This window comes from Gambusia affinis, linkage group LG06 (genome assembly GCF_019740435.1).
Source record: "Gambusia affinis linkage group LG06, SWU_Gaff_1.0, whole genome shotgun sequence".
NCBI lineage: Eukaryota > Metazoa > Chordata > Actinopteri > Cyprinodontiformes > Poeciliidae > Gambusia > Gambusia affinis.
In genome coordinates, this window is record NC_057873.1 from 29178835 (window position 1) to 29204174 (window position 25340).

The following is a 25340-nucleotide window of genomic DNA, read 5'->3' on the forward strand; positions in this document are numbered from 1 at the left end:
GGACTTGCTTCTTCTGCTGCCCTGTAGACAGCATCTCTCTGACCATGACAAAGCCTTTTATGATCCTGTTTGAACTAAGCGCACAACCTAGTTTTCTCTGCAAAATGACTTTCTTATATTTGTGAATCACATGGATGTGTTTTTTATACAAAGTTAGTTGGTTATTGGAGTCTGACATTGGAACCACAGGTACATGCTATCCACCTATCCACTGTCTAAACTCACTTATCCTTGAGGGGTTACACAGGGGTCAATGGATGAGAAGTGGGGTACCCCATGGACAGGTCCCTAGTGTTGTCATGGCATCAGAAACTTGCTCAAGCCCATAAACCTGATTTTCATCCAGTTTGGATAAAAATGGACCGCCGTTTTTCTTTCCCGGCTCGATCTGACCGACCCTAGAAACTAAGCATCTTCTGGATTTCAGAGCATCCTGGAAAATGAGAGAAACCTCTAATTTGTCTAAATCTGTCAACATGTTCCTGAGAGAATTGGTCTCTCCGCATTTTGCAGAAGCCAGATGTCAGAAGCCAAAGTTGATTCATGTCGCGGCCAACAGAAATCAAGGCAATCAGAGCGTCTGTGATCTCACTAATCATCCAGCAGAGCCTGAAGGGTGTCTGGCAGAGGGAACGACGCCGCTGCCGTCATCATCTCCTGCGCTACAGAACGCTGGGCGTCGGAGCGGCGCTCGGAGCAGGGCTTGATTTACGTGCACATTAAAGCAGATGTTGCGCGGGAGGACGTGTGGAATTGTAGACCTGCCAGTAAAGGTTCTAATTATGGCTCTTTTGTTGTGAATGTGGAACCGCTCACAGGGGTCTTCTACTCCCTCCCACTCCAGTTAGAAGCTAACTGCTCCCAGATTACAGGTCGAGATAGGGGGTAAATGTTGGGGCTGCAGCTGCTCATCACGCAGGTCCACCCCCTGCCCCAGCTCTTATGTAAGCAGCAGATGGCCATGGTTAGATTGCTATTGTTGCTTTATTTTTAGAAAGAAACATTCTGTCAGATTTAGATTTAAACAATAAGAAAGAAACGCACCTAAAACACTTGGTCTCTTGTGTGTACACTGCTGTCTAGAAGTCCATCTAGGAAACACTTTGTCCCAGGCTGTGACAGATGCGGACATGTAGAGGTCAGAGGTCACCGTGCGGGTACAAAGACCACACAGTGACAGCTGAAAAACACTCTGGCCCCTGAAGCATCAGCTGTGAGATGGGCCTCCATTATTTCAGGAGGGGCAACTGTTTCATTTCATGCTCAGAGATTTTGCTTTTTGTGACCCACATGCGCAGAAGAAGAACCTTGACGTCACACAGCAGCGCTCTGGTTACAAATTAATAATAAAAAAAATAAAAAATCTGGGTCACCTTTGCCCTCTGTATGAACATAGCCTTAGTCCACATTGTGCTGTCAGAGCTTCTCATGAAGGGATTTTTGACAGACAGTACTTTGGCTTGAGTCACTTTGCGATATGGAACAAAAACGATTTTTTAATTTGTTAATTCATGAGTCATCAGGGCGTCAGTTAGGCTTTCACATTTCAACTAATCAAATCAATATTTCAAAAAAAGTCTGAAATATTGATTCAAACTCGGTATTAATGAAGTAAGAAAATCCTTACTCAAGTCAGAGTGTTCACACATCCTTAAAAAGTCTTAACTTTAGATACATAAATGCATTAATCACAGGTCATGGCATGACTATTTAATCATCTATATGTTTTTTGTTTTGAGATTCTGTCAGTGAGGCTTTTTGGTTGAGTTCTGACCCAGTTTTAGTAACACTGTTTAAGGTTAAAATCACAAGGGTTTGGCTTCTTCCTTATTCGTCTGTGTTTGTCTCCCTCCACAGGAGAGGCAGCGGCTGGAGACCATCCTGACCCTCTGCGCCGAGTACAACAAAGGGGAGAGCGTGGGGCTGGACCCCCTGGGCTCAGGACAGCTGGGTTTCCCCGGGAGTCTGGGTGAGTCAAGGCGGAGGCCGTCCCTGGAGAATCTTCTGGGAGGGACCCCGACGTCGCCGGCCGCCCTCCGCCTGGCGCAGAGACAGAGGGAGAGTGACGAGGAGAACCTGAAGGAGGAATGCAGCAGCACCGAGAGCACCCATCAGGAGGTGAGGACCTCTCCTGCCCCCAGCAGAGTGTCAGCGGTCCACAATGGAGAGCCACAGGTCAGAGGGCATGCTCCTTTCCCAACACACACTCTCCCTCTGCATGCTGCTGAGGCATTGCCGTGGTTGCTGCATCTGCATGGCTGTGCTGGAACCAGCTTTTCTGCTGTTACAGTTACAGAACTCGGCTAAGCAATTATCAGCTGTGGTAATTAGAACCTGCTCTGTTTTCAGGTGGTCAGTTTATCATAGTTACAGGTAATGAACAGATACACTAATTAGGAATTTTCTGGTTGGTTTCTGACCTCAGGCTTTGAAAAGTATTCAATTGTAAATCAGATTGGAACCGATTCCAAATTCTCTTTACCTGAAGAGCTGCACAGTCTGTTGAATCACCTCTGTGTGTATGATGTTACTTAGCAGGAGAAATATTTTCTAGGAATACATTTTGTAATATTAATTTTGCTTTTATGCCCGGTGAATATCAGTTATACTAAATATAACTGATACGTATATCAGTTATATTTAGTATAACTGATATACATATATATATATATATATATATATATATATGTATGTATGTATGTATGTATGTATGTATGTATGTATGTATGTATGTCTGACTTCCCCACTGCTACAGTTAAAATCCCCATAATTCTTTGCTGCATCTCTACCACTGTCACATGACCAACCTTCTCCCATGCCCCTCCAGAAACAAACTGCAGCAATATGGAAATGAATATTTGTTGATAATATTGGCCCAGTTTTATTTATCAGACCGATTCTAATATGACTGAATGACTAAAGAATGACTGAATCGGTTGATAATGATGTTAGTTCTGATGTATCGTACATTGCTACTGCTTTCTATTTATTTCAATATATTAACACTCTGCATATTAATGATATATTTGGCCAGCTGAGTGGACTCACTCTCCTAATTTAAGTTTTGTTGACTAAGGTGCTAAGGCAGTGGACACTAAGTTATTAGAAGTTTAGAATTTGTCTGTTTCTAGAAAACTAGATCTTGGCCCAGCTGCAGGCTGAATTCTGTTGCCGTAGGAACATATGCTGTCTGTGATTGGTCTCGCATGTGGCTCATTAATCACATACCTGCTTTCATACGTTTACACATGGTTGTTGTTCTTTTCATGTGGTTGATGAAACGTTACATCTTCTGTGTTAGAAACTGAATGGAGGCTGGGGGTGCACAGTACAATTAAAGGGTACAGCAGTGTCAGTGTCAGTTTGTGAAATATTCACATTGCTTTTTTTTCAAACCTGAAATACATTTTTAGAAAGAAATGGCTTTCCCCTCTCTGTCCAAGTGTCTCTGCCAAGCAGTGTAATTCTCCTAGAGTCCTTGGTTTGTGGTATTTGAAGTGTCCGTATTCAAGAGATTTGTCTCAGTCTTTCCTTGCCTATCTTGCTCCATCTTGATCCATCTTCGGTATCCGAACAGCCTGTTTTTCCATCTGTTTCCAGCCTGGCTGGCAGCAGAGTCAGAGCCACTTCTGACTGGCTCTGTGGGGGGAAAAACCCTTTTAAAAACACATCAGGTTTTCCACTGCTAACAAGCCACCTGAGAGCCAGGTCATTACTTTACTAGCAATGCCTCTTCCAGTAAAGAATTGATTTTGTTTAATATGTGTGGATTCACTGCTATTCTGTCTATTATGCTGCAGGGAGACCAACCTAAAGTTTCTGTTTACTGTTCTAATGTCACTAATGTAATCTCTAAACTGTTTTAAACAACACTCACTGTTTAACTTGTGCTTTACAATTCCAACAGGCATTTCTGATCTTTGTGTGATTACACTGGTCAACAGCCAGAAAATTGTCTGTGGTTTTCAACGGTTTTAGGGTCATGTTGTTGTGCTGAATCCAAAATTCACATTGGTTTTGCTCCATCAGGTCAACTTTCTGAACTATGGAGCAACATAAGTATCAAAATGCATGACTTGTTCTCACATCTGGATCGGTTTCCTGAGAATCTGAATCAATGAGTGATGAGCAGGAGGAGAGATTCCATCAGGAGAGGAAAGAGATGGAGACGTGATGTTCAATTCACATGTACTTACCCTTATCAGTGTTTATTATTCAATTTACAGAAATCCAAGTTGGTAGAAAACATTTTTTTCCCATAAGACCTTTCTTGGATGAGAAATATTAACAGAAATGAACTGATAATGTCACAAAAATGTAATCAATTTAGCCAGAAGATCAGATTTATCTGGATCAAATTAGAATGAAAACTTGACCTGATTGAGAAAAATGGATGTAATTTTTTTTTGATTCAGCAGTGCAAAATAGTTCAGTTGAAAAAAACCATGGACGACTTCCAAAAAATATTTTTTGTAATTTTTTGTAACCCGGTGTAATTTACGCACAGGCGACGTCCACAGACAGTGATGGACAACACAGCTGCTTCTCTCGGCCCAGTGGGGGTTCATTTCTGCTTCAAAAATCAATCTGAAGGGAACTTGGAAAACGTTATTGTTGTGTTTAAGTTGTGCTAAAAGGAGTTAGGCTATCAGTGAAGCACGGACGCCCCCAACGCTAATGTCAGCCTCCACAGTCCACATTTCTACAAAAGTTAATGCCAATATTTATGACTCCCTAGTTTTTTTGATAGTAGCCTCTAATGAAGGCCTTTTTTTGGTTTGCTCCATCAGTAACAACAGGAACAGCTGTGCTGTAAGCAACCATAGCAATTAATGTTTATTCAATATTTGGAAGCGTGGCTAACATGGAAGCCATCGTTCACAACTCGTCATTCTGTTCCGTGATTGGCCTGGTTGAAATTCTGTCTGAGAAATCCTAGAAAGAGCACTGAAGGGAGATGAGAATCAACCGGCATTGCGAAGGAAAGAAACGACCAGGCCAGCTCTGAATGTGGTTTGATGGAAAAAACAGGATAATCGTCACATGTTACCATGACTTTGTGGTTTTATCTGCTCTTTGCTGTCCCTTTCTCACATTCTTCGGCAGTATTAGTGGCCTGAAGTGCTGGTATAAATTTCTTTCAACAACTAAAATGAAGTCAGTGAATCATCCCTTCTATGAAGGTTAAATCAAATAAGATTCCGCTGAAACTTTTGCTACTTTTTCAGACGTGTGGTTTTATTTCTATTGTACTAAGTTCACCGTCTCCCTCCTGTGCAGCACGAGGACTCGTCTGGCTCAGGCAGCGCGGGCCGTTCAGAGCTGACTTACCTGGAAGATGAGAGGACCCGTGTTCTGGCCAGGACCGACGAGCTCAAAGCCCGACTCACCGAGCTGGAGCAGCAACTCCAGGAGTCCGAACAAGAGGTGCAGCCTGGAGTTGATGGAAATGAGCCGAGGCTCAGAACGATCCGTCTCATGGTGACGCTGTGCGAGTCTGAATATGTTGAAACCCTTGCAGGCGGAGATGGAGCGCGCCCTGCTGCAGGGCGAGACGCAGGCCGAGCTCGACCAGATCGAGGCCGAGACGGACGTCGTCAGTCAGCTGCAGCGCAAGCTGGAGGAGCTGGAGAGCGCCATCCAGAGGGAGAAGGACAAGGTACACACAGCAGGAACCTGAGCTGTTTGGATTTCCAGCTGATGGGCTGGTTTGGCAAAGAAAAAAAGTCAAGTTCACTATTTCTGCTGCTTCAGTCTCTGAGCAGCTTTTGCATTGGCATCTGGTCCATCTGGTCTGTGTTTCTGCTTCATGCACTGATTGGCAGTGCACATCAGAAGGTCAGGGATGGGCCTTACTTTGATCCATTAGACTGGATGAAATTTAAAACTTCAGGATTCTGAACCGGCCGATGCTGGAGGCTGGATTGTGGTTTTGCTTCTGAATTGCATAATCAGTATTTAAAAGTCAGTAATATGTTCAGCTTCCCTTCTCTCTTTCTCTCCCTTTAATCCTCCCCAAACATCCATTCATTCTCCCTGTGTGTGTCGTGTCTTCCTAGGAGAGGTCAAATGTTGAGGCCGAGCGGCGGGCCCTGCAGAGGCTCCAGGAAGGCTATGCTGAGCTGAAGAACCAGCTTCATAACTGTCCAGAGTCCCTGAGGGAACAGTTGCAGGAACAGCTCAAAAGGGTGGGTCTTCCCTCTCCCCCACCTTCTGCCAGGTGTCAGAGGTTGTAGCCTTTTTGTGTTAAAAAGTTGAGCTAAAACATTAGATGTGACATTATCTGTCCAGGAAGTCCTCAGCTGCTCAGCACTGTGTCCAAACCTTCTTCATCAAAATTAACCCGCAGTTGATAACAACTACAACTGCTTTCAAGCTGTTTCAGGCTACAATTGTAAATAAGAAATCCTTCTTTATGTTTTAGTTAAAGGTTCAACTAACAAAACACTTAATATTATCAGGATTTTAAATGTTCAGGTTTTATCAGTCTAAGGATACATTGACTGTAGAAATTGATGTGACCTGTATCTGATACTTAAAAAAAAAGTATAAATGGTGCTAATCCAATTTTATATATATATATACTTTTGTATACCTGCTTTCATACGTTTAATTCATACGCCAGTTTAATTCTTACCTGCTTTCATATATATATATATATATAATTAATTATTTTATTATAATGTTAAAATTAACCTGGTGCTAGAGCGTCGTAGTCTTTCAAGGGCAGGTAGAATATTGGTTGAAGTTAGCGCTTTAGCAAAAAATCCCATGTTGGTGAATCGCTTCCACGTTAGCAAGGCTAATGTTTATGATTAGTGCTTTAAGATTAGCACAAATAACTTTTTAACTAGCAGTTCTGTTATTTGGTAGCTGCTTTTACGCTACCAAATAAGATATAGATTCACATCATCACAAGATCCCAGGATACAAGATCTCTTTTCATCTGTAGTCACTCTGTCCTGTTCATCTCTGCCTAAAATGTTGTAAAACCTAAGGTGGGGGGAAATTATATTAAACTAAAGAACTCATCAGTTAGATACACACAACTGATTTCCTGCTGGTTAAGAGTAAATTTGAGAAACCTCATCACACATGTTGTGTAGCAGCTAGCTGCAGGATGCCGTTACTAAAGCTGACGTGGCTTCATACAGCCATGATAGAGTAACATAACGTGTCAGACCCCTTCTGTGTTTTTACCGGCTTCCACCTCAAAGCTGCTTTCATGGAAATCATGTCATTGCCTGGTTCATATCGATTCTGCTTCATTTGGTTTAATGCGTCCACAGGGAGAGAGCAGCGCGGTGCAAAAGAGTAAAAATGCCAAACAGGATAAACAGAAACTGAGCCTGCAAAGCCTAGACTTCTTTGTTCGGTGTTAGGGTTTTGTAGAGGGTTTTTTTTCTTTATTTAGTTTGAACTCCCGTTAAATGGGTCAGTTTAATTCTTACGTCATCTGTATGTGAATTAACATTCTAGGCCATCTAGGCTGCAGTCTCAAGAGGCTTGATAATAACATTTCATCCTGTCTGCAATTCAGCTTCTCTAAAGCAGCAGAGAAACATTTTACTGTAACTTACATGGATTTACTCTAAAGATCAACTTTATACTTTCTTACAAACAGTGAATCACTTCATTTCAAATAAAACTCTGTTTTGTATGCTGTAGATTTACTCTCCCATATTAATAGGCTACTTTTGGAGCCACATAAACAGACTTTTAACTCGGTACACATTTTATTGTTATTAAAAGTTTGCCCGTTTCTAAGGTTTCATGCTTTCAAAAGATTGGGGAAAACACCGCATGTTTATCAGTTTAGGCAAATTCAACCTCAGTAGAAACAGTGCAAATGCATCAATAATAATAAATCTATTGGTCTTCATGATGGCCAGTCTTCTGATGTCATCATACCTCAAGCATCGTGCTTGAGGTATGATGGCTGTTGGGCTGAGAACGGCTGCCGTTTTTATGAAAGTGGACTTGGTTTCTGAGAGTACTGGATAGGTGGGCAACGTGCTGTTGCATGTTTGTTCCAATCGCTATGTTCTGATGGGCTCAATTAGGACGGAGAGGCATTGGAAGCAGGGACCAAGAAGTTTGAGGATCTGGAGTTTCAGCAGCTGGAGAGAGAGAGCAGTCTGGAGGAGGAAAGGGAGACGCTCAGCCAGCAGCTCCTTCAGGAGAAGGCAGAGTACCACCGCAGCGTGGCCAAGAGGAAGGTGAGGACACCCAGGACGTTTAACAGGCACCGCCATTAAACCAGTGAAACAATCCAACAGCAGCTGTGGCTCCATCTTGTTGTCATGCAAAAATTTTTCTGAACTTTTGAAACGTTGCAAATAACAAAAAAAGAAAATGCAAATTAGAAGTGCTTCTTTCTATTTGTTTGGAGGGAATCAATCAGGCTAAGTGAAGGATAATATCAGTGGATGTTGACGCCACACATGGCTGTAATCAACATGATTCTGGGGTTGCAAAGTAGCATGGAGTACACATCTTAGAAAAAATTTAAACTTTTGAAGTTTAGACTTTGAAACGTTCAGAGTTCTGTGCCTCTGGTAAGGCACAGACCCATCAGTGGATGGGGAGGTTTGCTAGGCCAGAACTTATTCGACAAATGTGTTTCTGTCTCCACTTTTGCGCTTTAACTCTTTTCCTGAGGAGCTGAAAACCACCTGAAGGTTGTTGTTTTTTTTTTTACTAACCACTCTTACCACTCTTAAAAAATATATATTTTTTTTTACAAAAGCAATACCAATTCTGCTGTTTCCATCAACAATTTCTAATGCCTTTCTTCAAATAAAAAATGCTCATGAAAACATGAGTACTGTAGCCCTGGATGCTAATCATCTATTAGCAGGTGAAGCAGGAGACCCTGGACTATGTCTGCACTGTTCAGCTGACAAATGACTGTGGTTGCATCCAGAGTTAGAAAACCTTCACCCTGAGGGTCGGGTTGTTGTTTTCTTCTGTGCAGGAAAAGGTTTCTGCTCTGGAGAAGCAGGCCAGGCAGCTTGGCCAACAGGCTTCCCAGGAGTGCGAGCGGCTGGCCAAGGACCGGTCGCTCACACTGCAAATGCTTCAAAAGGTACCGAAGATAACAGAAGAAAAAGCCACCTCCCCAAAATCTCAGAAAAAAATGCGTCAGTATATTCCAAATTCTGCCTGTATTCCAGGAGAAGGAGCGACTGTTGGCTCTAGAGAAGAGATACCACACCCTGACCGGAGGAAAGAGCTTCCCCAAGTCTTCTTCTGCCATGAGAGAGGTGAGTGAATGAATGAAGATTAGCTTCCAACGCCCCACTCATTTCACCATCATCTCACTCAGATCTCCTGTCCTCTGACTGAAGACTAGCACGACGTCTGCGATAACTGTTTGGATCTAATGCAACTTCTGGGAGCAAGTCATAGGATTTTCAACTGATTCTTGCTTTAATTGCTAATGACTTATTGAGTATCACATGAATTAGTTCAAAGGAAACATGTTGCTGAAGCTCCAGTCACCTGAAGAGTCCCAAACCTTTACTGTGGCCAATAAAAGCACCTTCCCCTGACCTGTCCAAACAGGAATCCCTCCATATCAGCGAGGCTGAGCTGTTGCTGGGGGATGTCCTGTCCTCACAGACCTCCCTGTGTGGAGTCTCTCCTTCCTTCTTACATCCTCCCCCACTCTGTCGGTTGTTCCCCAGCAGCCCCACAGAGGTAACTGACCTGCTGACCCTGCATGATGCCTGCTGCTCCCCACTCTGCTGCAGTGTGTCCCTCACCCATCACCAGGCAGCGGCCTGTATTGTGAAGTAGGGTCAGCTCATTTAGAGCAACACTTCAGTTATCCTCTTACTAAACCAGGGTGTCCACACATTCTTAAAAAGTCTTAGGGTTAATGTATCTCAGATTTAGGCCTTGAGATGTCTTAAGCTCATTAGAAAAAAACCAGTTGGTCTTTAATATGTCAATATTAAATCTTAAAGTTTGTCTTGACAGGACTATTGTATTTTCAGATTATATTTTTTGTTGCTAGAGTTTTCTGTCATTATGTGACTCAAGACGGTTGAAGCTACTGGTAACTAGCGGACAAAATGTGTTGTCTTTATTTTTGCTTTGCTTGATCGTATTGCAGCATCAATCCCAACCATTCCCTATAGTTATAGTTTTGTTCTGTCTTGAATCTTATTAAAGGTGGCATTAAAAAGGTCTTAAAAACATCTGTTATTTGAGTTGGTGAAATCTGCAGCAGGTCAATACGGTTGACTTGCTGTAACCAAGTCAAACAAACTTGGTTGATTAAGTATGGTTAGTCCAACCCAGGTAACTGGTAACTTATGGCTAATATACCCTTTCCTAACTAGCCAGCTAGCTTTACTGCGTCTACAGTGGGTAAGTTCAAATTCATTGCCCGTTGGCTGGATGAAGTTTGTATATTTGTATGTTGGAGATGTAGCTCTTAAATTCCATTTATAGTGGTCTTAAGAAGGCCTTAAAAAGTCTTAACTTTGAGTTGGTAAAACGTGGAACGAGGAACCCTGTAAATTCTGTCTTCATAACAAACACTGATCCTGCTTCATAGTGCACTCGCCCTGGTGTGACCACATTGTGATCTGCTGGTGTTCAGTGTTTTCCCGCCGGTTGATCCGAGCAGCCACAGGTTGGCCATCGTACCAAGCGGACCAGCTACGTTTGCTGTGTGTCGGCCACATGTGACGTCTGTCTCAGAGTGTGTCTGGCTGTCACCAGAGTCCCTGTCAAGCGTCCATGGCGTTGTTGTGTGTACACTAGTGTTGTGGTACTGTTTGTAGAAAGCAGCGCCTCTCATCCTGTCTGCTTCTTGCCTCGCCTTGGCCGGGCCTCAGGAGTACGTGAAGCTGTCAGACGCCTGTAAGCTGTACCAGGCCGGCTCACTACGCCGCCCGTTAGCCGGCGCCGCCGAGGTACTCTTACTTCCTGCTTGTCCTAACTCTTGACATAGAAACTCTGTCTCTCCTCCCATCCTTCCATCTTCATGTCATGTTGCTCCCTCTGCTGACCAGCTTTGTGCCGCATGAACGTTTGCTGTGAGTTTCGATTGATGAAAAGCATGTTTGTTGGAAACAAGTTGTTGTGTGATTGGAGATAGCAGAAGATAAATGTCAAACTAACTGTGATGTTTCTTAGTGATAATCCAGCGTTTGTTTCCTCTTCACCTGTTTCCCTCCTGCCATTGTTCTGGTCTGGCTGACTTGTCTCTCTCTGCTCCCTCCGCCTCTCCTCCTGCCTCCCATCATGTGTGGGTGTTCCCCTGTGAAGGAGTATGTGACAGTGAGCCAGTTAAATCAGATCTATGGGATGCCCAAGGTGGAGTCTTCCCCTACATCCCCGCTTCGCCAGCCCCTGCAGCCCAGAGCAGGAGACCCCGCCTTCTCCTGCCTCCCCTCTCGGCATGGCTCCTCCCTCTCTCTGTCTGTGGAGGTGTGTGTTATCCTCCCCTCTTCTTCTCCCTCTCCTGCAGGTGTATTTGTGGAGGAGTGTAAGCGATAGAAATGCTTGTGTGTCTTAGTTAGAGGTATGGATGTAGCTAACTGAGGTAAGAGGAGATTTAAGAGACGTATTCAAATTGTTTAAAGGGCTGAATACAGTTCCTATATAAAGTACTCTCCCCCTTTTTGTTGTTTTACAGGTTTTATTGCTTTTGCGTATCAATCGTGATCAACAGTTATAAACTCTTTAATGTTAAAGTAAAAACAAATTTCTGCAAAATAAGGGCAGCTAAAAATATTGAACATAAATTATGTGATTGCTTAAAAATTCATCCCCTTTGAAAACGACTGACCTAATTCCTGGAGAGATCCAGCCAGTCGGTGCCAGTAGTCTCACACCAGCTGTATTTCTGTTACAAATGTGCGTAAAACTTTGTAGATATTCTGCTAATGTGGAAAAAACCCCACAATTTTGCAATTAATAAATAAATAAGAAATGAAATTAAAATCACACTTAAACAAGTCTTTTTACGCAATAAGTAATTAAAAATCATGGCAGCGATGGATGTAAACAGTTGCATGAAATATATTTATATGTGAGCCATTACACTAGGACTCATCATCAGCCATCAGAGGAGATGTTTGAGTTACAAACCCCGTGAACGTGGGAGCATGCGGCACTTTTGGAAAATTATAGTTGGGGATTTTACAGGACATCCATAAGTTCAGCAATTTTGAATGACAAACAACTTTTAATTAATGAAATTGTGTGGGACCTTTGGTTGAGCCAGCTGCTCATTGTCCAAGGAGGCCAGTGCCTTTAAATAATTGCGTTGCTGCTGGATACAAACTCATTTATGAGGAGGAAAAAGTCTTTCCGGTGCAGCGCAAAAACTTTTGATCAAAGAACATGAGTTTGCTCAAAATTGCTATGTTTCTATTAAGCAAATTAATTTTTGTAATTCCAATGTGCACCATTCCAATTCAGATTGGATTACCTTTATGAGCCACTCAAACATTGGTTAGTCATAAAGCCTGCGTCTAGCAGCAGAATATTAAGTAGAACTTAAAATGTGCATGAAACAAACATTTCATCGCCGTTTCTGCTCTCTTTCAGTGCTTTTTAATGTTTTCTTGTTTCCTCTCTGCTTTCCACCTTGATGCTCTGCCTCTGTCTGCTGCTCATCTGATTTGCTCTCCAGCATCAGTGTGAGCCCAATAGGCCTCACCTCCCCACACTAGATTTAGAGCAGTGGTACCAGGAGCTGATGACCGGCCCCACACAGCTCGGTGCCCCCCCTCTGCCGGCCAAGTCGCCGTCAGGCCGCAGACCGGTGCTCCAGGTAGCCTTTCACCCCTCATCTTTCTGCTGTGTTTTCTGGGCTGCCAAATGTCACTGTCCTGCTGACCCGCTGTAAAAAGCAAGTGTGTGTTTTGTGTGTGTCCTATACTTTTTTTTTTTAAGTTGCCCACCTTACACAGAAAAATAACCAATAATTCATTCAGTCTGCTGTTTAATATTTTTACAATGGTTGAGATTCAACAAGGTGAAAATAATTTTTTTCTAATTAATTACATTTGTGTCGTGATGAAAGACGATGCTCCATACTGGGTTCAGGAAAGATGGATGAGTTTAGGCATGAGCTGGTTACCAGTACCAAAGTGACTTTCTAAAGAGTTGTCGTTTCATGTTTCCTGTTCCTTTGGTTTAACATAGGCTTGTTGCAGTTAGTAATAAATCAATGAATCTTATGATAAGTTAAAACAAGCTCAACATTTTCTATTTGCATGATTTATCACTTTTCTCTTTCTCTCTTTCTACCAAAAACTGGATGATAAAAGTCTTCAATTTGAAGCTCTGGTCTCAAACTGAAGACCAAACTTCAAAAAGAGGACAAAAAGTTTTCATTTTTTGAAGGACAGTTTTATTTACAGAGACTTGAATGTCTATTTTATTTTTTTGTTTCTGTTGTTTTCTTCCAGTTCCAGTGTTAGATGTTAGATGATTACTACATTTTCCATTGTTTACAAGACAGACAAATTCAACCCAGCAGCTTGTCACCTGACACTATTGGAAATTAATCAGAATAACAATTGAAAAGTAACACTGCAAGTGTTCATGTATCTCCATAGTGCAAAAATATATGAACACCCCTGTTCATATGTTGTTAATGAAGTTTACTGTGTAACTCAGTTGAACTCCAATCAGAGTAAAATCTACTCAGAAAAGTTAAGACTGTACAGGGTGGGACCACATGCTCTCTGGCTCAGTGTTGAAATTGACTCTTTGTGTCGTTTCTACACTCATTTTACTGAGTATAATGAGAAAGCTGCTAATTTGGCAACATTGAAGGTTGTTAACTGCACACATGCAGACTGGAGAGGGTTCACTGCTTCTCTGCTTCAGTTAATCACCCACTGTAATAAGTATTGGTTGTTAATTATGTTTTGGACTGTCACAGTTATGTTATAACACTGGCCGATTCTGATGTTATACCATACATTCCTAGTGCAGACGGTCAGTCTGTTATCCCTCTCTCACGGCAGAGAGAGAGATCAGTTGAAGGGATCTTTACGATCCCTTCAACTGATCGTAAAGACTTTTAAGGTAGACAGATTGCTGGATATGATCGGTTTGTCATCTAAGAATCCAGTGGTTTATCAGTGCAACCCTTATTAAAATGTTTCATAAGCAGCCCTGCATGTTGACTATGTGCGAACAAGAAAAACAAGCATCTCTAAAATGAGGCTTTTTACTTGATATTTTGGTGTGATAGTTTCTTAATTTATTAAAAAATTATATTATTTCAGTAAAATGGCTAAAATGTATAAAAGTCCATAGACTCTCTCTTTTCCTTGAACACTTCTGAGGCTGTTAGCTGAGCTGAGCTGCAACACAGTAATCTAAGCTGATAGTCCAGGTTTCAGTTTTAGTTACTAGAAAATAAGATGATTCTCTGCAACAAACAAAAAAAAACCCAAATGAAACAGAAATGATTTGCTCATAACAAAAGGCTATCAAAAGCTTTAATTTGGTTGAAGGTTGAAGCTTTAGCTCAGGGATGTCCAAAGTGTTTCATGGGGGCCGTTTGCAGCCCTTGGAATGATTATATGTTGCCCCCAATCTTGTCCTTTCAAGATCAGATTTTTACTGACAAATTAAAATATTCTTAAAATCAAAGTTGCATGCTACAACTGCAAAATGGTTATTAGCTATTTCCTAATAGCTAATAAAGTATAAAAGTGTTCCCTTACTTTCCTAGTACTGCAATATTTTATTCAGACTCACAAATGAGAAAACAGAACATTTCACAACATTCCCGTCTACTGTCACATGGTCACTACTCTGTCATCACTTTGTGAAATCTTCTCCTTTGTCAGGTATTTCGCTCCAAACTGGACAGTGATCCCGGCGTTCCGCTCCATCAGTCCAAGTCAGGCTCCTCGTCCCCTCTGCAGCACGGCGCGGCGACGCTGGGGCGCAACACCAGCTCCAAGGTACGCAGGCTGGATAAATCCTCCTCCCAGAGGCCAGGTGTCAACCCCCCCCCCCGTGACGGGTTGGGAGGGTTTCCTCCCATTCGGGCTGCTTTTGAACACATTTGGTCAGGAAAAACGGCTTTGGCCGGGTTGTTAAAATATGAGCTGCTTTTCACAACATGTGGCAGGTTTTTAGAAAGTGTTCAGAGGAAAATCCTTTCGAAATGCTTGTCATTGTGTAGCAGAATAGCACAAAACTTTTAATAAAATGGCATGATATTCCAGTTATTTTATTAATTTAGTTTGAACTGTGTGGAATTTGTCAAAAGTGACATCATCAAGTGCCGATATAATATAATAAAAGACAACCAAAAATTGTCAGTTCTGAATCCACTCAGTGACAAATGGGACACAAGATTAACATGAGTCTCATCAGAGGTTGAGATTTGGACTGTTTTTATTTTATTTTGATTTCTTGGAGTTGTTTTTGGGTTGGAAACTGTCAGTCAGATCTGGCAACCCCGGGTGTCATGTACTTACCCCGCTTTCTGTGACCCAGCAGAGCCCCCTACTGGCTGCCGGCAGCACTGGAAGCCTGCCCAGGAACCTGGCTGCGACTCTGCAGGACATCGAGACCAAGAGACAGCTGGCTCTGCAGCAGAAAGGTAACAGGCTGGAAGGATTGTAATATTTAATCTGTACGTATCCCTTCAACTGTCAGAAATATCTGCAGGTCAGACACAATATGCATCACTCAGTTCATGCAGTGCAGACTGCTGTCACATGCAGATGTAATGTGATGAAAGGTGGGAATGGAAGGTAGACTGAGGTTGGATATTGCTCTGTCTCTGAGCTGCATGTGTGACTAAGTGGATCAGAGCTCAGTGTCTCATTTAGTCCACCCACGGCTGCCAGAGACGGATTTGTCTCCGTCTGCTGTCCAGCTCCTTTTCACGTCTCCTCGCACCGCTGCACCACAGACTCCCGGATCTCCAGACAGAAGCTCTTAGAGGAGAGCTCAGCAGGTAGATGATGTCATCATGTTCAGGACTCTTCGTTGTCTTCCTCGTTTGTCCGACTGTCCATCCATCCATTTTCTAACACCCTTGTCCTCAGTGGGGTGGGGAGGTCCTGGTGTCTATCTCCATCTATGTTCCAGGCGAGAGGCGGGGTCACCCTGGACAGGTCGCCAGTCTGTCGCAGGACAACACAGAGACAGACAGGACAAACAACCATGCACACACATTAACACCTAGGGAGAATTTAGAGAGACCAGTTAATTTATTTAAAATTCTTATTTAGAAAGAAGCTATTTTTGTGGCCCTGAGGAGCTTTTAACATGACGATTCTGGCCCTTGTTGGAAAAAGTTTGAACACCAGCCCTAAGGTTTAGATCAAAACATATGCTAGTGTTCTAATGGTCTACTCAAAGTTCAGATCTAAACCCACCTGAGGATCTGTGGTAAGACCTGACATTTTTTTACTTTTCCCAAAGGGATCAATGAAAAAATGGTGCAATTTATAACAACAAGCATCTTCAAAGAGTGGTAGATAGTGATTAGTCTTCAGTAGCAGTCAGTCTTGCAATAAATCTGAAGAGGCCTCTGACTGTATTAAGACCCACATGACAAATTGGGTCAAAGCTCAATCATTATTTGAACTTTTGAGATGTTAATCAGCTGCTCTCAGTTGTGAAAACAACACATTGCTGTCATGGTTGCACATCATAATAACTAACCCCAAAATAAAAAAGTAAGGACACCCAGAGAATAATTGTTTAAACAACAAACGCCTCAAAAAAAAAAAGAAGAAAAGTCTAGAAAAAGAACCAACGAGAATAACGCAACAGGGCTCCATCATGCTGCCACCATAAGCGAGGCTGATCCTCTGTTCATTCATTCAGAGCTGTCCTAACGAAGGGGTCTGGAATCAGACAACAATCTCACTTTTGTAATTTACATTTCAAAGCAAAAGGAGAAAAAGCACAATTTTACTTCCACTTCACAATTGTGCACTATTTTGTGTTTGTCACATAAATCTGAGTAAAAGACAATCGTTACGTTAGAGTACAGCTTCTCTATGAATCTCTTACTGCTTCTGTAAACGAGGGCTCTGTCAGACTCTGCCTCATTAATGAGGCTGAATGGAAAAGCAGACAAAGCTACAATAACAACCAGGCAGCCAATCAGCATCCAGTCTACAGGCTTCAGCGTAACAAAGCTCAGACTCTGCATGTGGCTTTGTGATGATAAAACCCGGCAGCCTGACTTCTTGGCTCTGTTGGCTGGTCCATCAGAGGCAACGTTCACACAACCTGACTGCTCATTTCAGACCCCAACCTTCGTTTTTCCTCCCCACTCTATGGTCTCATTCAATCTTCACCCACCCAATAACAACAACAACAATTTGTGTTATATTTTCTTTGCAACATGGATCCTTTTTCTTCTTCCATCAGTTTTCTCTCATGGTTCTTTTTGCCGGAGAATGCTGCGAGTTGAGAGATAATTTCCGAGGAGCTTGGTTGTTCAGCTTGCTTTGGGACTGAGTACATAGCTGGATGTGTGCTAAATCAATAACAATATATATTTGGGAAGACAGGTGATCAATATCAAGAGACAATACAACTTTAACAATATTCAATATTCAGTAAATAGAATATTCACTGAACTGCTATCCAGAACCACACAACATTCTGGGAGATGCAGGTGGAGGAAAGGCTTTAGCTGATCAACCTCTAACTAACAGACGGTTAACCAAGGTGGGTAACTTACTTACTCTCTGGTTACCTAGCAATAAACTGTAGAGTAACTTGCACAGCAGCAGTTTCAGGTTTCGCCACCGTGGCTCAGACCTGCTGGTTGAGATACAGCTGATGCGTTCAGACCAGATCAGCTTGTTGTCCTGTTCTCCCTCAAAAATCCAAGTAAAGAAAGGAATTCATCCCTCCTTTTCTCTCTTCCTCTTCCTGTCAGGTCAGCAGGTGATCGAGGAACAGCGCCGCCGTCTGGCTGAGCTCAAGCAGAGAGCCGCCGCCGAGGCCCAGTGCCAGTGGGAGGCGCTGCACGGCTCCCAGCCTCACCTCCCGGCCTCTTACTCCCCCCTCATGGCCAACAGTCCCACTCTGAGCCACAACTCATCAGGCCCCCCATCACTGGTGCACCACTCCATCCTGCACCACCAGCCTCCATCGGCTGGAGAGCAGCCCTACGACACCCTGAGCCTGGAGAGCTCAGACAGCATGGACACCAGCGTTTCCACGGGCAACAACTCGGCCTGCTCGCCTGACAACATGTCCGGGTGGGTACGACAGCAACACACACACTTTTCATGGCAGGAAGGATCTTTACATGCCTGAATATAAAAAAAAATCAATTTGAAGTTTGAATTAAAAATTCTGTTATGTTTAATATGTTAGCATCCATCTGATTTGTTCTACAGCGTGTACACGTGTTGATTGACAGCGCTACGATCCTCTTCCTGGTTGAATGGTTGTTTCTCATTGACAACAGTGTATTTCTGCAGACGGCCATAGAAATACAGGTCTTACCTGTACTTTTTCATATTATCCTGTCATGACATGGTGACAGTTTAACAAATATGGATTTGTTAAAGTTACATACTGCAGCTTTAAAGATTTTTTTCTATGGAGATTGGCTTCTATATTTTTCCATCAGTTTTCAAAATCTAGAAGAGTTTTCATGATCCAAGAGAAACTGACTAAGTGCAATGCGTACTTTCTAATTGGATTAGCCATTCAATACAAGTTGGAAACACTTGTGAAAGCTTGTCACAATTAGCCAATAATCATAATGGATTAACAGATCTGGGCGAGTCCAGGTGACTGCGGGGTTGAAATTCCGTTCACATAGTGCATCAAACTCCACATGGTGACAGAAATGGGCAAACACCCAGAAGGTGGCAGCTGATCTGGATGGAAGTTGGCAGATGTGCAGGCCGGTGATGGGGGTGTAAATGAAAGAGCGATTGCTACAACTAGTCTTTCCTGAGGCGTTTCTATGCAATATTTATCTGTTGTTTTTGTTGGTTAAAGTTACACACATCCCTGCAGGCTGACAGAAGAGCTGCACGCGGCTCCAGAACCGCAGGTTGCAAACGCTTGAACCAATAAAACGAGACGTTAACACTCGCAGACACACGCAAACACACAGCCCAAAACCACAACCAGACAGCCAGCTTTGAACCACACTGAGTGGATGGAGGGCTGGTGGAGGTGGAGCAGCACCTCTGGAGCTCCCTGATTAATGACCGGCCTGCTCATCAATACCTCCCTGCTGACGAAACAATCATATTTATCGCTGTAATTCCTTTGTTTTTAAAGATTTCTTCTGATCTGCATGGATTGAGGTGTTTCCGCAGGAGGTGAGGTAGTCATCACTGTGCTGTGTCTGCCAGCAGCATTGGAGGAGTGGACGTGCTGAAGATCGAGGAGATGGAGAAGATGCTGAAGGAGGCGCAGCTGGAGAAAGCCAGGCTGATTGAATCGCGGGTAAGGATCCGACTTGATCCATACTGGATCCGTCCTCAGTGACGGATGAGCCTCAGCCTGAGTAGCAACCTCATCCATAACTGAGCTGGAATATGGAAACATAAAAACATCAAGACTGTGACTGCAGCTCAGGTCTTTGGTTCACAACCTCTGTTCTCTGCTGAAGGAGGTCAGTCAAGTTCACCTCACCTGACACTAATTTAACATCTTAGAGTGTTTTACATTTATTGTAGGGCTGAAACAATTAATCAGCAATTAACCCAAAACTGTGCAAAAAAAACCAACATTTTGTATTTAAGATGAAAAACCATCTATAAATATGTTCCGCCCAAAATTCAAGTGGCAGTTTTAGCTTCAACTGCTTCAAATTCTGAAAAGAGAAAAACATATCCTATTAGAAAACCTTTTGCTATCCAATTATTAATCAATCAATCCCCCCATACAAACAACTGATCAGCCCTGCACTGTACTGATAAGTCCAGCAGAAAGGTCTGAACGTCACATGTTGATGTTAGAAGGATTTTTAGCTGCAGATTCGTCCTTTGCTCTAAACAGTGTTGGCATAGTTACTTTGAAAAAGTAACTTTAATCGGACTACTGATTACTCCTTGAAAAAGTAACTTAGTTATATTACTGACTACTTGATTTGGAAAGTAACTAAGTTACATTAAAAGTAACTTTTTAGTTACTTTCAGCAGCTGCTAACAACAACGCCCCGCCTCCTGTGAAAATCACATTGAGCTTTACCAAAACTTAATTGTAAGCTATTTTATAATGGTAACATCAACAATGTGTCTCCACTGATAAGGTTGAACTGAAGAGGAGATTGTACAAAAACATAAAAACGTGAGTAATTTGTGTGGTCCACTGTTGTCTGGAAAACTCTAAGAAGGATTTTACAGCCCCCCCCCCAAATCCCCCCAGCCTCCAGGTTCTGCGTTACGGCCCTGCGTTTGGTCTCAAAGCTCAGCGCCCAGATCTCCTCCTGCAGCTCCACAACTCAGATGGCTGCACAGATTTGTGACACTTATCGTAATATTAATAATTATAATGGCGTTAAGTTTCCATTATAATTATTGGCAACTACGGACACGTTTATTCGTGGCTGTTTTCACGTTTATTGCACTGTTCATATTGGTCTCGTTGTTTGCCGTTTTCTGGAGCGCAACGTGAAGCTCGACATCATTCAGAGGTAATACATTAACTTGACATTAACAAAAACACAGCGGGACGAATCATCCGGGAAATAATGGACAGGGAGAGACTGAGTAAAACTACCTTAAGGACGGACAAAATCTGGGATTTATTATGAGTCTCTGCTTATTTCCAAGCCTAAATGAGCAACTTCACGTTCAAAAACGAGCCCAAAAAGGCGCAACCCGCCGCTCATTAAATTTGCAAGCGACTTAAAAAAAAATGAAGCCCAAAGCCGCTTGTAATAATCGGACTTGGCGACAGAAACTGAAAATAGTTCCAGTTTTTCCACCAACAAAATCTTCCTCCATTGTTTACATTTCTGTCGCATAGAGACGTCGGTCACTCGACAAGACGAGTAGAGGAAATACGATTACGGTAAATAACAAAAGAAGATAGTAACGCACAGTGATTTTGATAAGTAACTGTAGTCTGACTACTGGATTTGAAATAGCAACGCGTTAGATTACTCGTTACTGAAAAAAGTGGTCCGACGTCAGTAACGCGTTACAAATTAACGCGTTACTGACATCACTGGCTCTAAATGACCGAATGTTCACTAAAGGAATGTTGTTGTTGCATTTTAGGTAATAAAATGTTTATTTACTTTAAAAAAAAAAAAAATCACCTGTTGATTTGCATCTTTTAGCTTATTTTTATTATTGCATAAAGTTTTTTTTTATACAATAAAGCCTTAATTTATTGTCATCGGAGACACATTTATCACATAGGTATTCATATCAAGCAACACAAAGTAGAGAATAATTATATAGTGAAAGGAATCATTCCTGTTTTTTTTATTTTTAATTTTTTTATTTTGTCCAAATAAATAGAGAAAATGCTGTGTACATTGTGCCTCTTTTTCTTGCAATGCCTCTAAATAAATAACTAGATAAATTGTGTCAGTCCCATGTGTTATAAATACCATGAGTATAAAACCATTTGTCCTGGGGTCTTGATGACTTTTACCAAAATCCTATAGATCTCAGCGATATTTTAACCCGCAAAGGTAATAAATAACTGCTGGCCTTTTTTTTTTTTTTTTTTTTTTTTTTTTTTTTTTTTCATTAAATATGTTTGTCTCTTTTATGTAGAAGTTTGATTTTCTTTATCTTAAAACATAAAAAGCAAAAATCTAATTGTCTTGATTTAAAAACCTAAACAAATTTCCTGTCGGAGATGATCAGATTCTACGTTTTATTTTGAAGGGTCACGTAGCTCTTGGACCATGGTTGCTCTGGGGGAGCTGCAGAGGTTCACCCTGTAGTGAAGGTGTGGAAAAGTGTTAGGTGGTTTTATTGCAACACGTTTTAGTTTGAAACATCTGTGTAGATCAGATTTGTTTGCAGGTGTCTTCCATTTTTATTCCATTTTTTACTTCTCTGTTGCTCTGGTATGTCAAAAGAACATGTAACTACTGTAAGCCAGCCGATGCCGCTGACTGGTTCAGCTGCACTGCTGTGGTAGATCTGCTCAGAGGTCAGCACTCAGTCTATGTGTAGCTCCCAGCAGGGGAACATGTCCATAAATATATGAGTGCTGTGCTGACGAAAAAAAAAAGAAAAGAGAGAGAGAGAATCTTGTATGCTCTGCAAAGCTGATCCCAAAGATCAAAAAAATATTTAATGAAAGCACTTTTTCCCCCCCAGGAACGAGAGAGCCTGGCTCGCCGTCAGATGTTGGAAGAGGAGAGGAGGAGGAGGGAGGAGGCGGAGAAAAGACTCCAGGATGAAACTTTCCACAGACAGCAGCTTGTGGAGAGGGAGGTCAAGATGAGGTCCAAGAACTTTTCTCAGGTCAGTGTGACAGTCCCACTTAGTGTGCTAGAGGTTGTTGGATAACTTTAGAAGGTAGTTGGGTTTTATTTAGAGGTATCAGATGTAAAGTTACAAATAACACTGGAAACTAGTATGAGACGTTTTGGTAACACTTTATTTGAAGCGGTGTGCATAAGACTGACATGACATAATGCCTGTTGTAAACATGAAGGACTGTTCATGAATATTTATGACTGTTGTCATGACGTGTCATTTGGTAAATAATGACACTATTAATGCAAAGTTGCATTAAAAGTCAGTTAAGTGTAAACTTTTCATTATTTGGACAAAAATGACCCTTTTAATGAAAAGTTCTAAATCTTGTATTGAAAATCCATTAAAGTGTCAACTTTGCATTGAAAGTGTTATTTACTGAATAACACTTCATAACAACATTCATAAAGGCTCATTCATGTTCATAACAGGTGTTATGACATGTTTATGACAGTGCCATGTCAGTCTTATGCTCAACTCTTCAAATAAAGTGTTGCCAAAGTTTTGAGTATGTCATCTTTGAACATATCAGGATCTCCAGAACAGAAGTTGAATCTTTCTTTTCCGTCTGTCCAGGCTCGACCGATGACCCGCTACCTGCCCATCAGGAGGGAGGAGTTTGACCTGCGCTCACATGTGGAGTCGTCGGGCCACAGCGTGGAGACGTGCTACCACGTCATCCTCACAGAGAAGATGTGCAAGGGTTACCTGGTGAAGATGGGAGGGAAGATCAAGTCCTGGAAGAAGCGCTGGTTTGTGTTCGACCGCCTCAAGAGGACCTTCTCCTACTACGTTGGTAAGACCCAGGAGTCATGGCCTGAAATAAGTCAGGTTTAGGAAGCAGGAATCCATTCACACTACTGTTGAACTCTGGATGAAATCCGGAGATGAATAAAGCTAAACTTTCTGAACCTCCATGAAGATGAGAAAAGAACCCGTTTAAGTCTGGTTCTGTAATCTTTCTTAACCTTTCACAGTTCTTTCACAAACTGCAGAGTTTTTTCTTACAAGAGGTCCTGAAATGTCTGTAGCTTCCTGATTGTTTTTGTGTTATTTGAAACATTTATGACTGCGTTGTAAAATGTTAAATTCTCAGCGCCAGTCTTAATATGACCTGGTCACCATGTCCAGACCTGGTAAACCACACAGATTCTAACAGAGGTTCTGAGCTCTTCTTCTGGGACAACACTGCACTATATCTGCACCCAGATTCTAGATTCATTTAATGTTTGTTAAAGTTTCTCCTTATTCTCTGGGACTGAGGGTGAAAACAGTTGTATTTTGTTGTTATTTAGTTCTTTTTGTTGGTATTGTACTCTTATTCCACTTTGTTATATTTCGTTCTGCAAAATAAAGATGCACTTTAGTTTAGAGCTGCAACTAATGTTTATTTTAGCAGTTGATTATGCTTATGATTAATTGATTATTCAATTAATTGAATAACTCCGTTTAAAAAAAAGGCAAATTGTTCATTTAATCACTCCAGGTCATTTTATACAATATTACACAAATAATCAAATGATTCTATTGTCTGAGCTCTCACTTTTCACAATTTGTTCTACTGATGTGCCCTGAGATTGCCACCAAAATTCAATTCAATTAAATTGCACGATTCAATTCCTTCTTTTGCAAAAGAAAATAAAAGTTTTTGCCTAAAATTCAACAACACAGCATTCCTTTAGTGAATTCTTGTGATTTGTAGTAAAAAAAAATGCATCTGCAGCTAAACACAATCAGTGGATAATATTTTATGTAAGTATCATACGATCCCCCCAAATTTAAGGAAACGGACCAATTTTTTATTGGAAGCTAAACTAACTTGTCAACTTGACTCAAACATGTTCGTTGCTCCGTCCGTGGCTAATCTCGTCTGCGGAGCGTTAACTGCTCCTCAAGCAGGATTCTGTTTGGGGAGGAACTCGGTGTTAGTTTTGGGTTGCATCAGCCTCCGTATGTAAATGCTAGAGTAGAACATGGAGGGCGGCAGAAGCCGCGGCCCAGCGACAGTTGGAACATGCGTCCTCCGCACCTCCAGCGGGGTGACATGTTGTGCAATTCGCCGCGGTTCCTGGAGCTGTGGGACACCCGCTCGCTGTCGGGCCCTTTGAAGTCCTCACAAGGTTCTGCTCAAAGCTGCTTAAAGTGGTACCTTGTTGAAAGGGAGCCAGGGCGAGGAGGCGTACCGAGATTACTTTGGCAGGGGCTGAAACGCGCCCCGGCCCGCCGCAGCGTCGCGCTCTTTGAGCGAGCTGATTGGGATGCAGAGCCGCGGCCCCCGTCTCCTGACCTTGAACACAGAGTAACAGGAGGTGACGAGCAGGAGTCAGCAGCGCTGCTAATTCCTGCTAATCAGCCTCAAACACAGCCACGTTTTGGCTTATTTAGACGGAGTCAAATGAGATGCAAATGCGCGGCTGTTTGAATGCTAAAGAGGTCATTAGCAGATAATGGCTGCGTGTTAAAAGCAGGCTGTTGTTCCTCGAAATGAAGGCGCTGCGCCCGCCTCTACCTACTGCTCTTTAAGTTGGCTGCTGGAGTGTTTTTTCGCCTGGAGGTAGAGAAGGCTGTTGAGTTCCCCACCGGTTCCTTACTGCAGTTCTGCAGTGGCTGATGAAACAAACTGCAATCATGTACCAGAGTAGCGTAAGAATGCAGGCAAGTCTGAAAACACAATGAAAAGCTCCACTTGCTTTAAAAAACAGAAAGGAGAGAAAAAAATATTGCTGTGCTTGTCTTTTCCCATCCATCATCACAAAGCTCAAATTGGTCATGATCAAAGTCGGGCTCCTGCGCTGATGAGCACATCGTGCGGATCTGCTCGGAGGATTCTGGGTGACATGCGTGAGGTGTGAGTCGGCTCCTCCAGCTGAGACGGTGTCAGAACGGATCAGGTTC

The 25340-nt window shown here is 42.3% G+C and overlaps 1 protein-coding gene across 11 annotated transcripts in view; it reads left to right on the forward strand.

Annotated features, from left to right (window-relative positions):
- Nucleotides 1–25340, forward strand: part of phldb1b (pleckstrin homology-like domain, family B, member 1b) — a 100032-nt gene that overhangs the window by 62050 nt on the left and 12642 nt on the right. For 3 of the 11 annotated variants that reach the window (XM_044119357.1, XM_044119358.1, XM_044119362.1), the window contains 16 exons: nucleotides 1858–2175; nucleotides 5281–5427; nucleotides 5522–5659; nucleotides 6060–6188; nucleotides 8064–8219; nucleotides 8978–9088; nucleotides 9177–9266; nucleotides 9568–9702; nucleotides 11284–11445; nucleotides 12656–12796; nucleotides 14835–14951; nucleotides 15493–15598; nucleotides 17906–18230; nucleotides 19347–19440; nucleotides 22284–22430; nucleotides 23022–23241. In XM_044119357.1, coding sequence (XP_043975292.1) covers nucleotides 1858–2175; nucleotides 5281–5427; nucleotides 5522–5659; nucleotides 6060–6188; nucleotides 8064–8219; nucleotides 8978–9088; nucleotides 9177–9266; nucleotides 9568–9702; nucleotides 11284–11445; nucleotides 12656–12796; nucleotides 14835–14951; nucleotides 15493–15598; nucleotides 17906–18230; nucleotides 19347–19440; nucleotides 22284–22430; nucleotides 23022–23241 — 2536 coding nt within the window. The remainder of the gene's footprint in view (nucleotides 1–1857; nucleotides 2176–5280; nucleotides 5428–5521; nucleotides 5660–6059; nucleotides 6189–8063; nucleotides 8220–8977; nucleotides 9089–9176; nucleotides 9267–9567; nucleotides 9703–11283; nucleotides 11446–12655; nucleotides 12797–14834; nucleotides 14952–15492; nucleotides 15599–17905; nucleotides 18231–19346; nucleotides 19441–22283; nucleotides 22431–23021; nucleotides 23242–25340) is intronic. The other 8 variants (XM_044119356.1, XM_044119359.1, XM_044119366.1 and 5 more) reach the window with 8 other exon arrangements.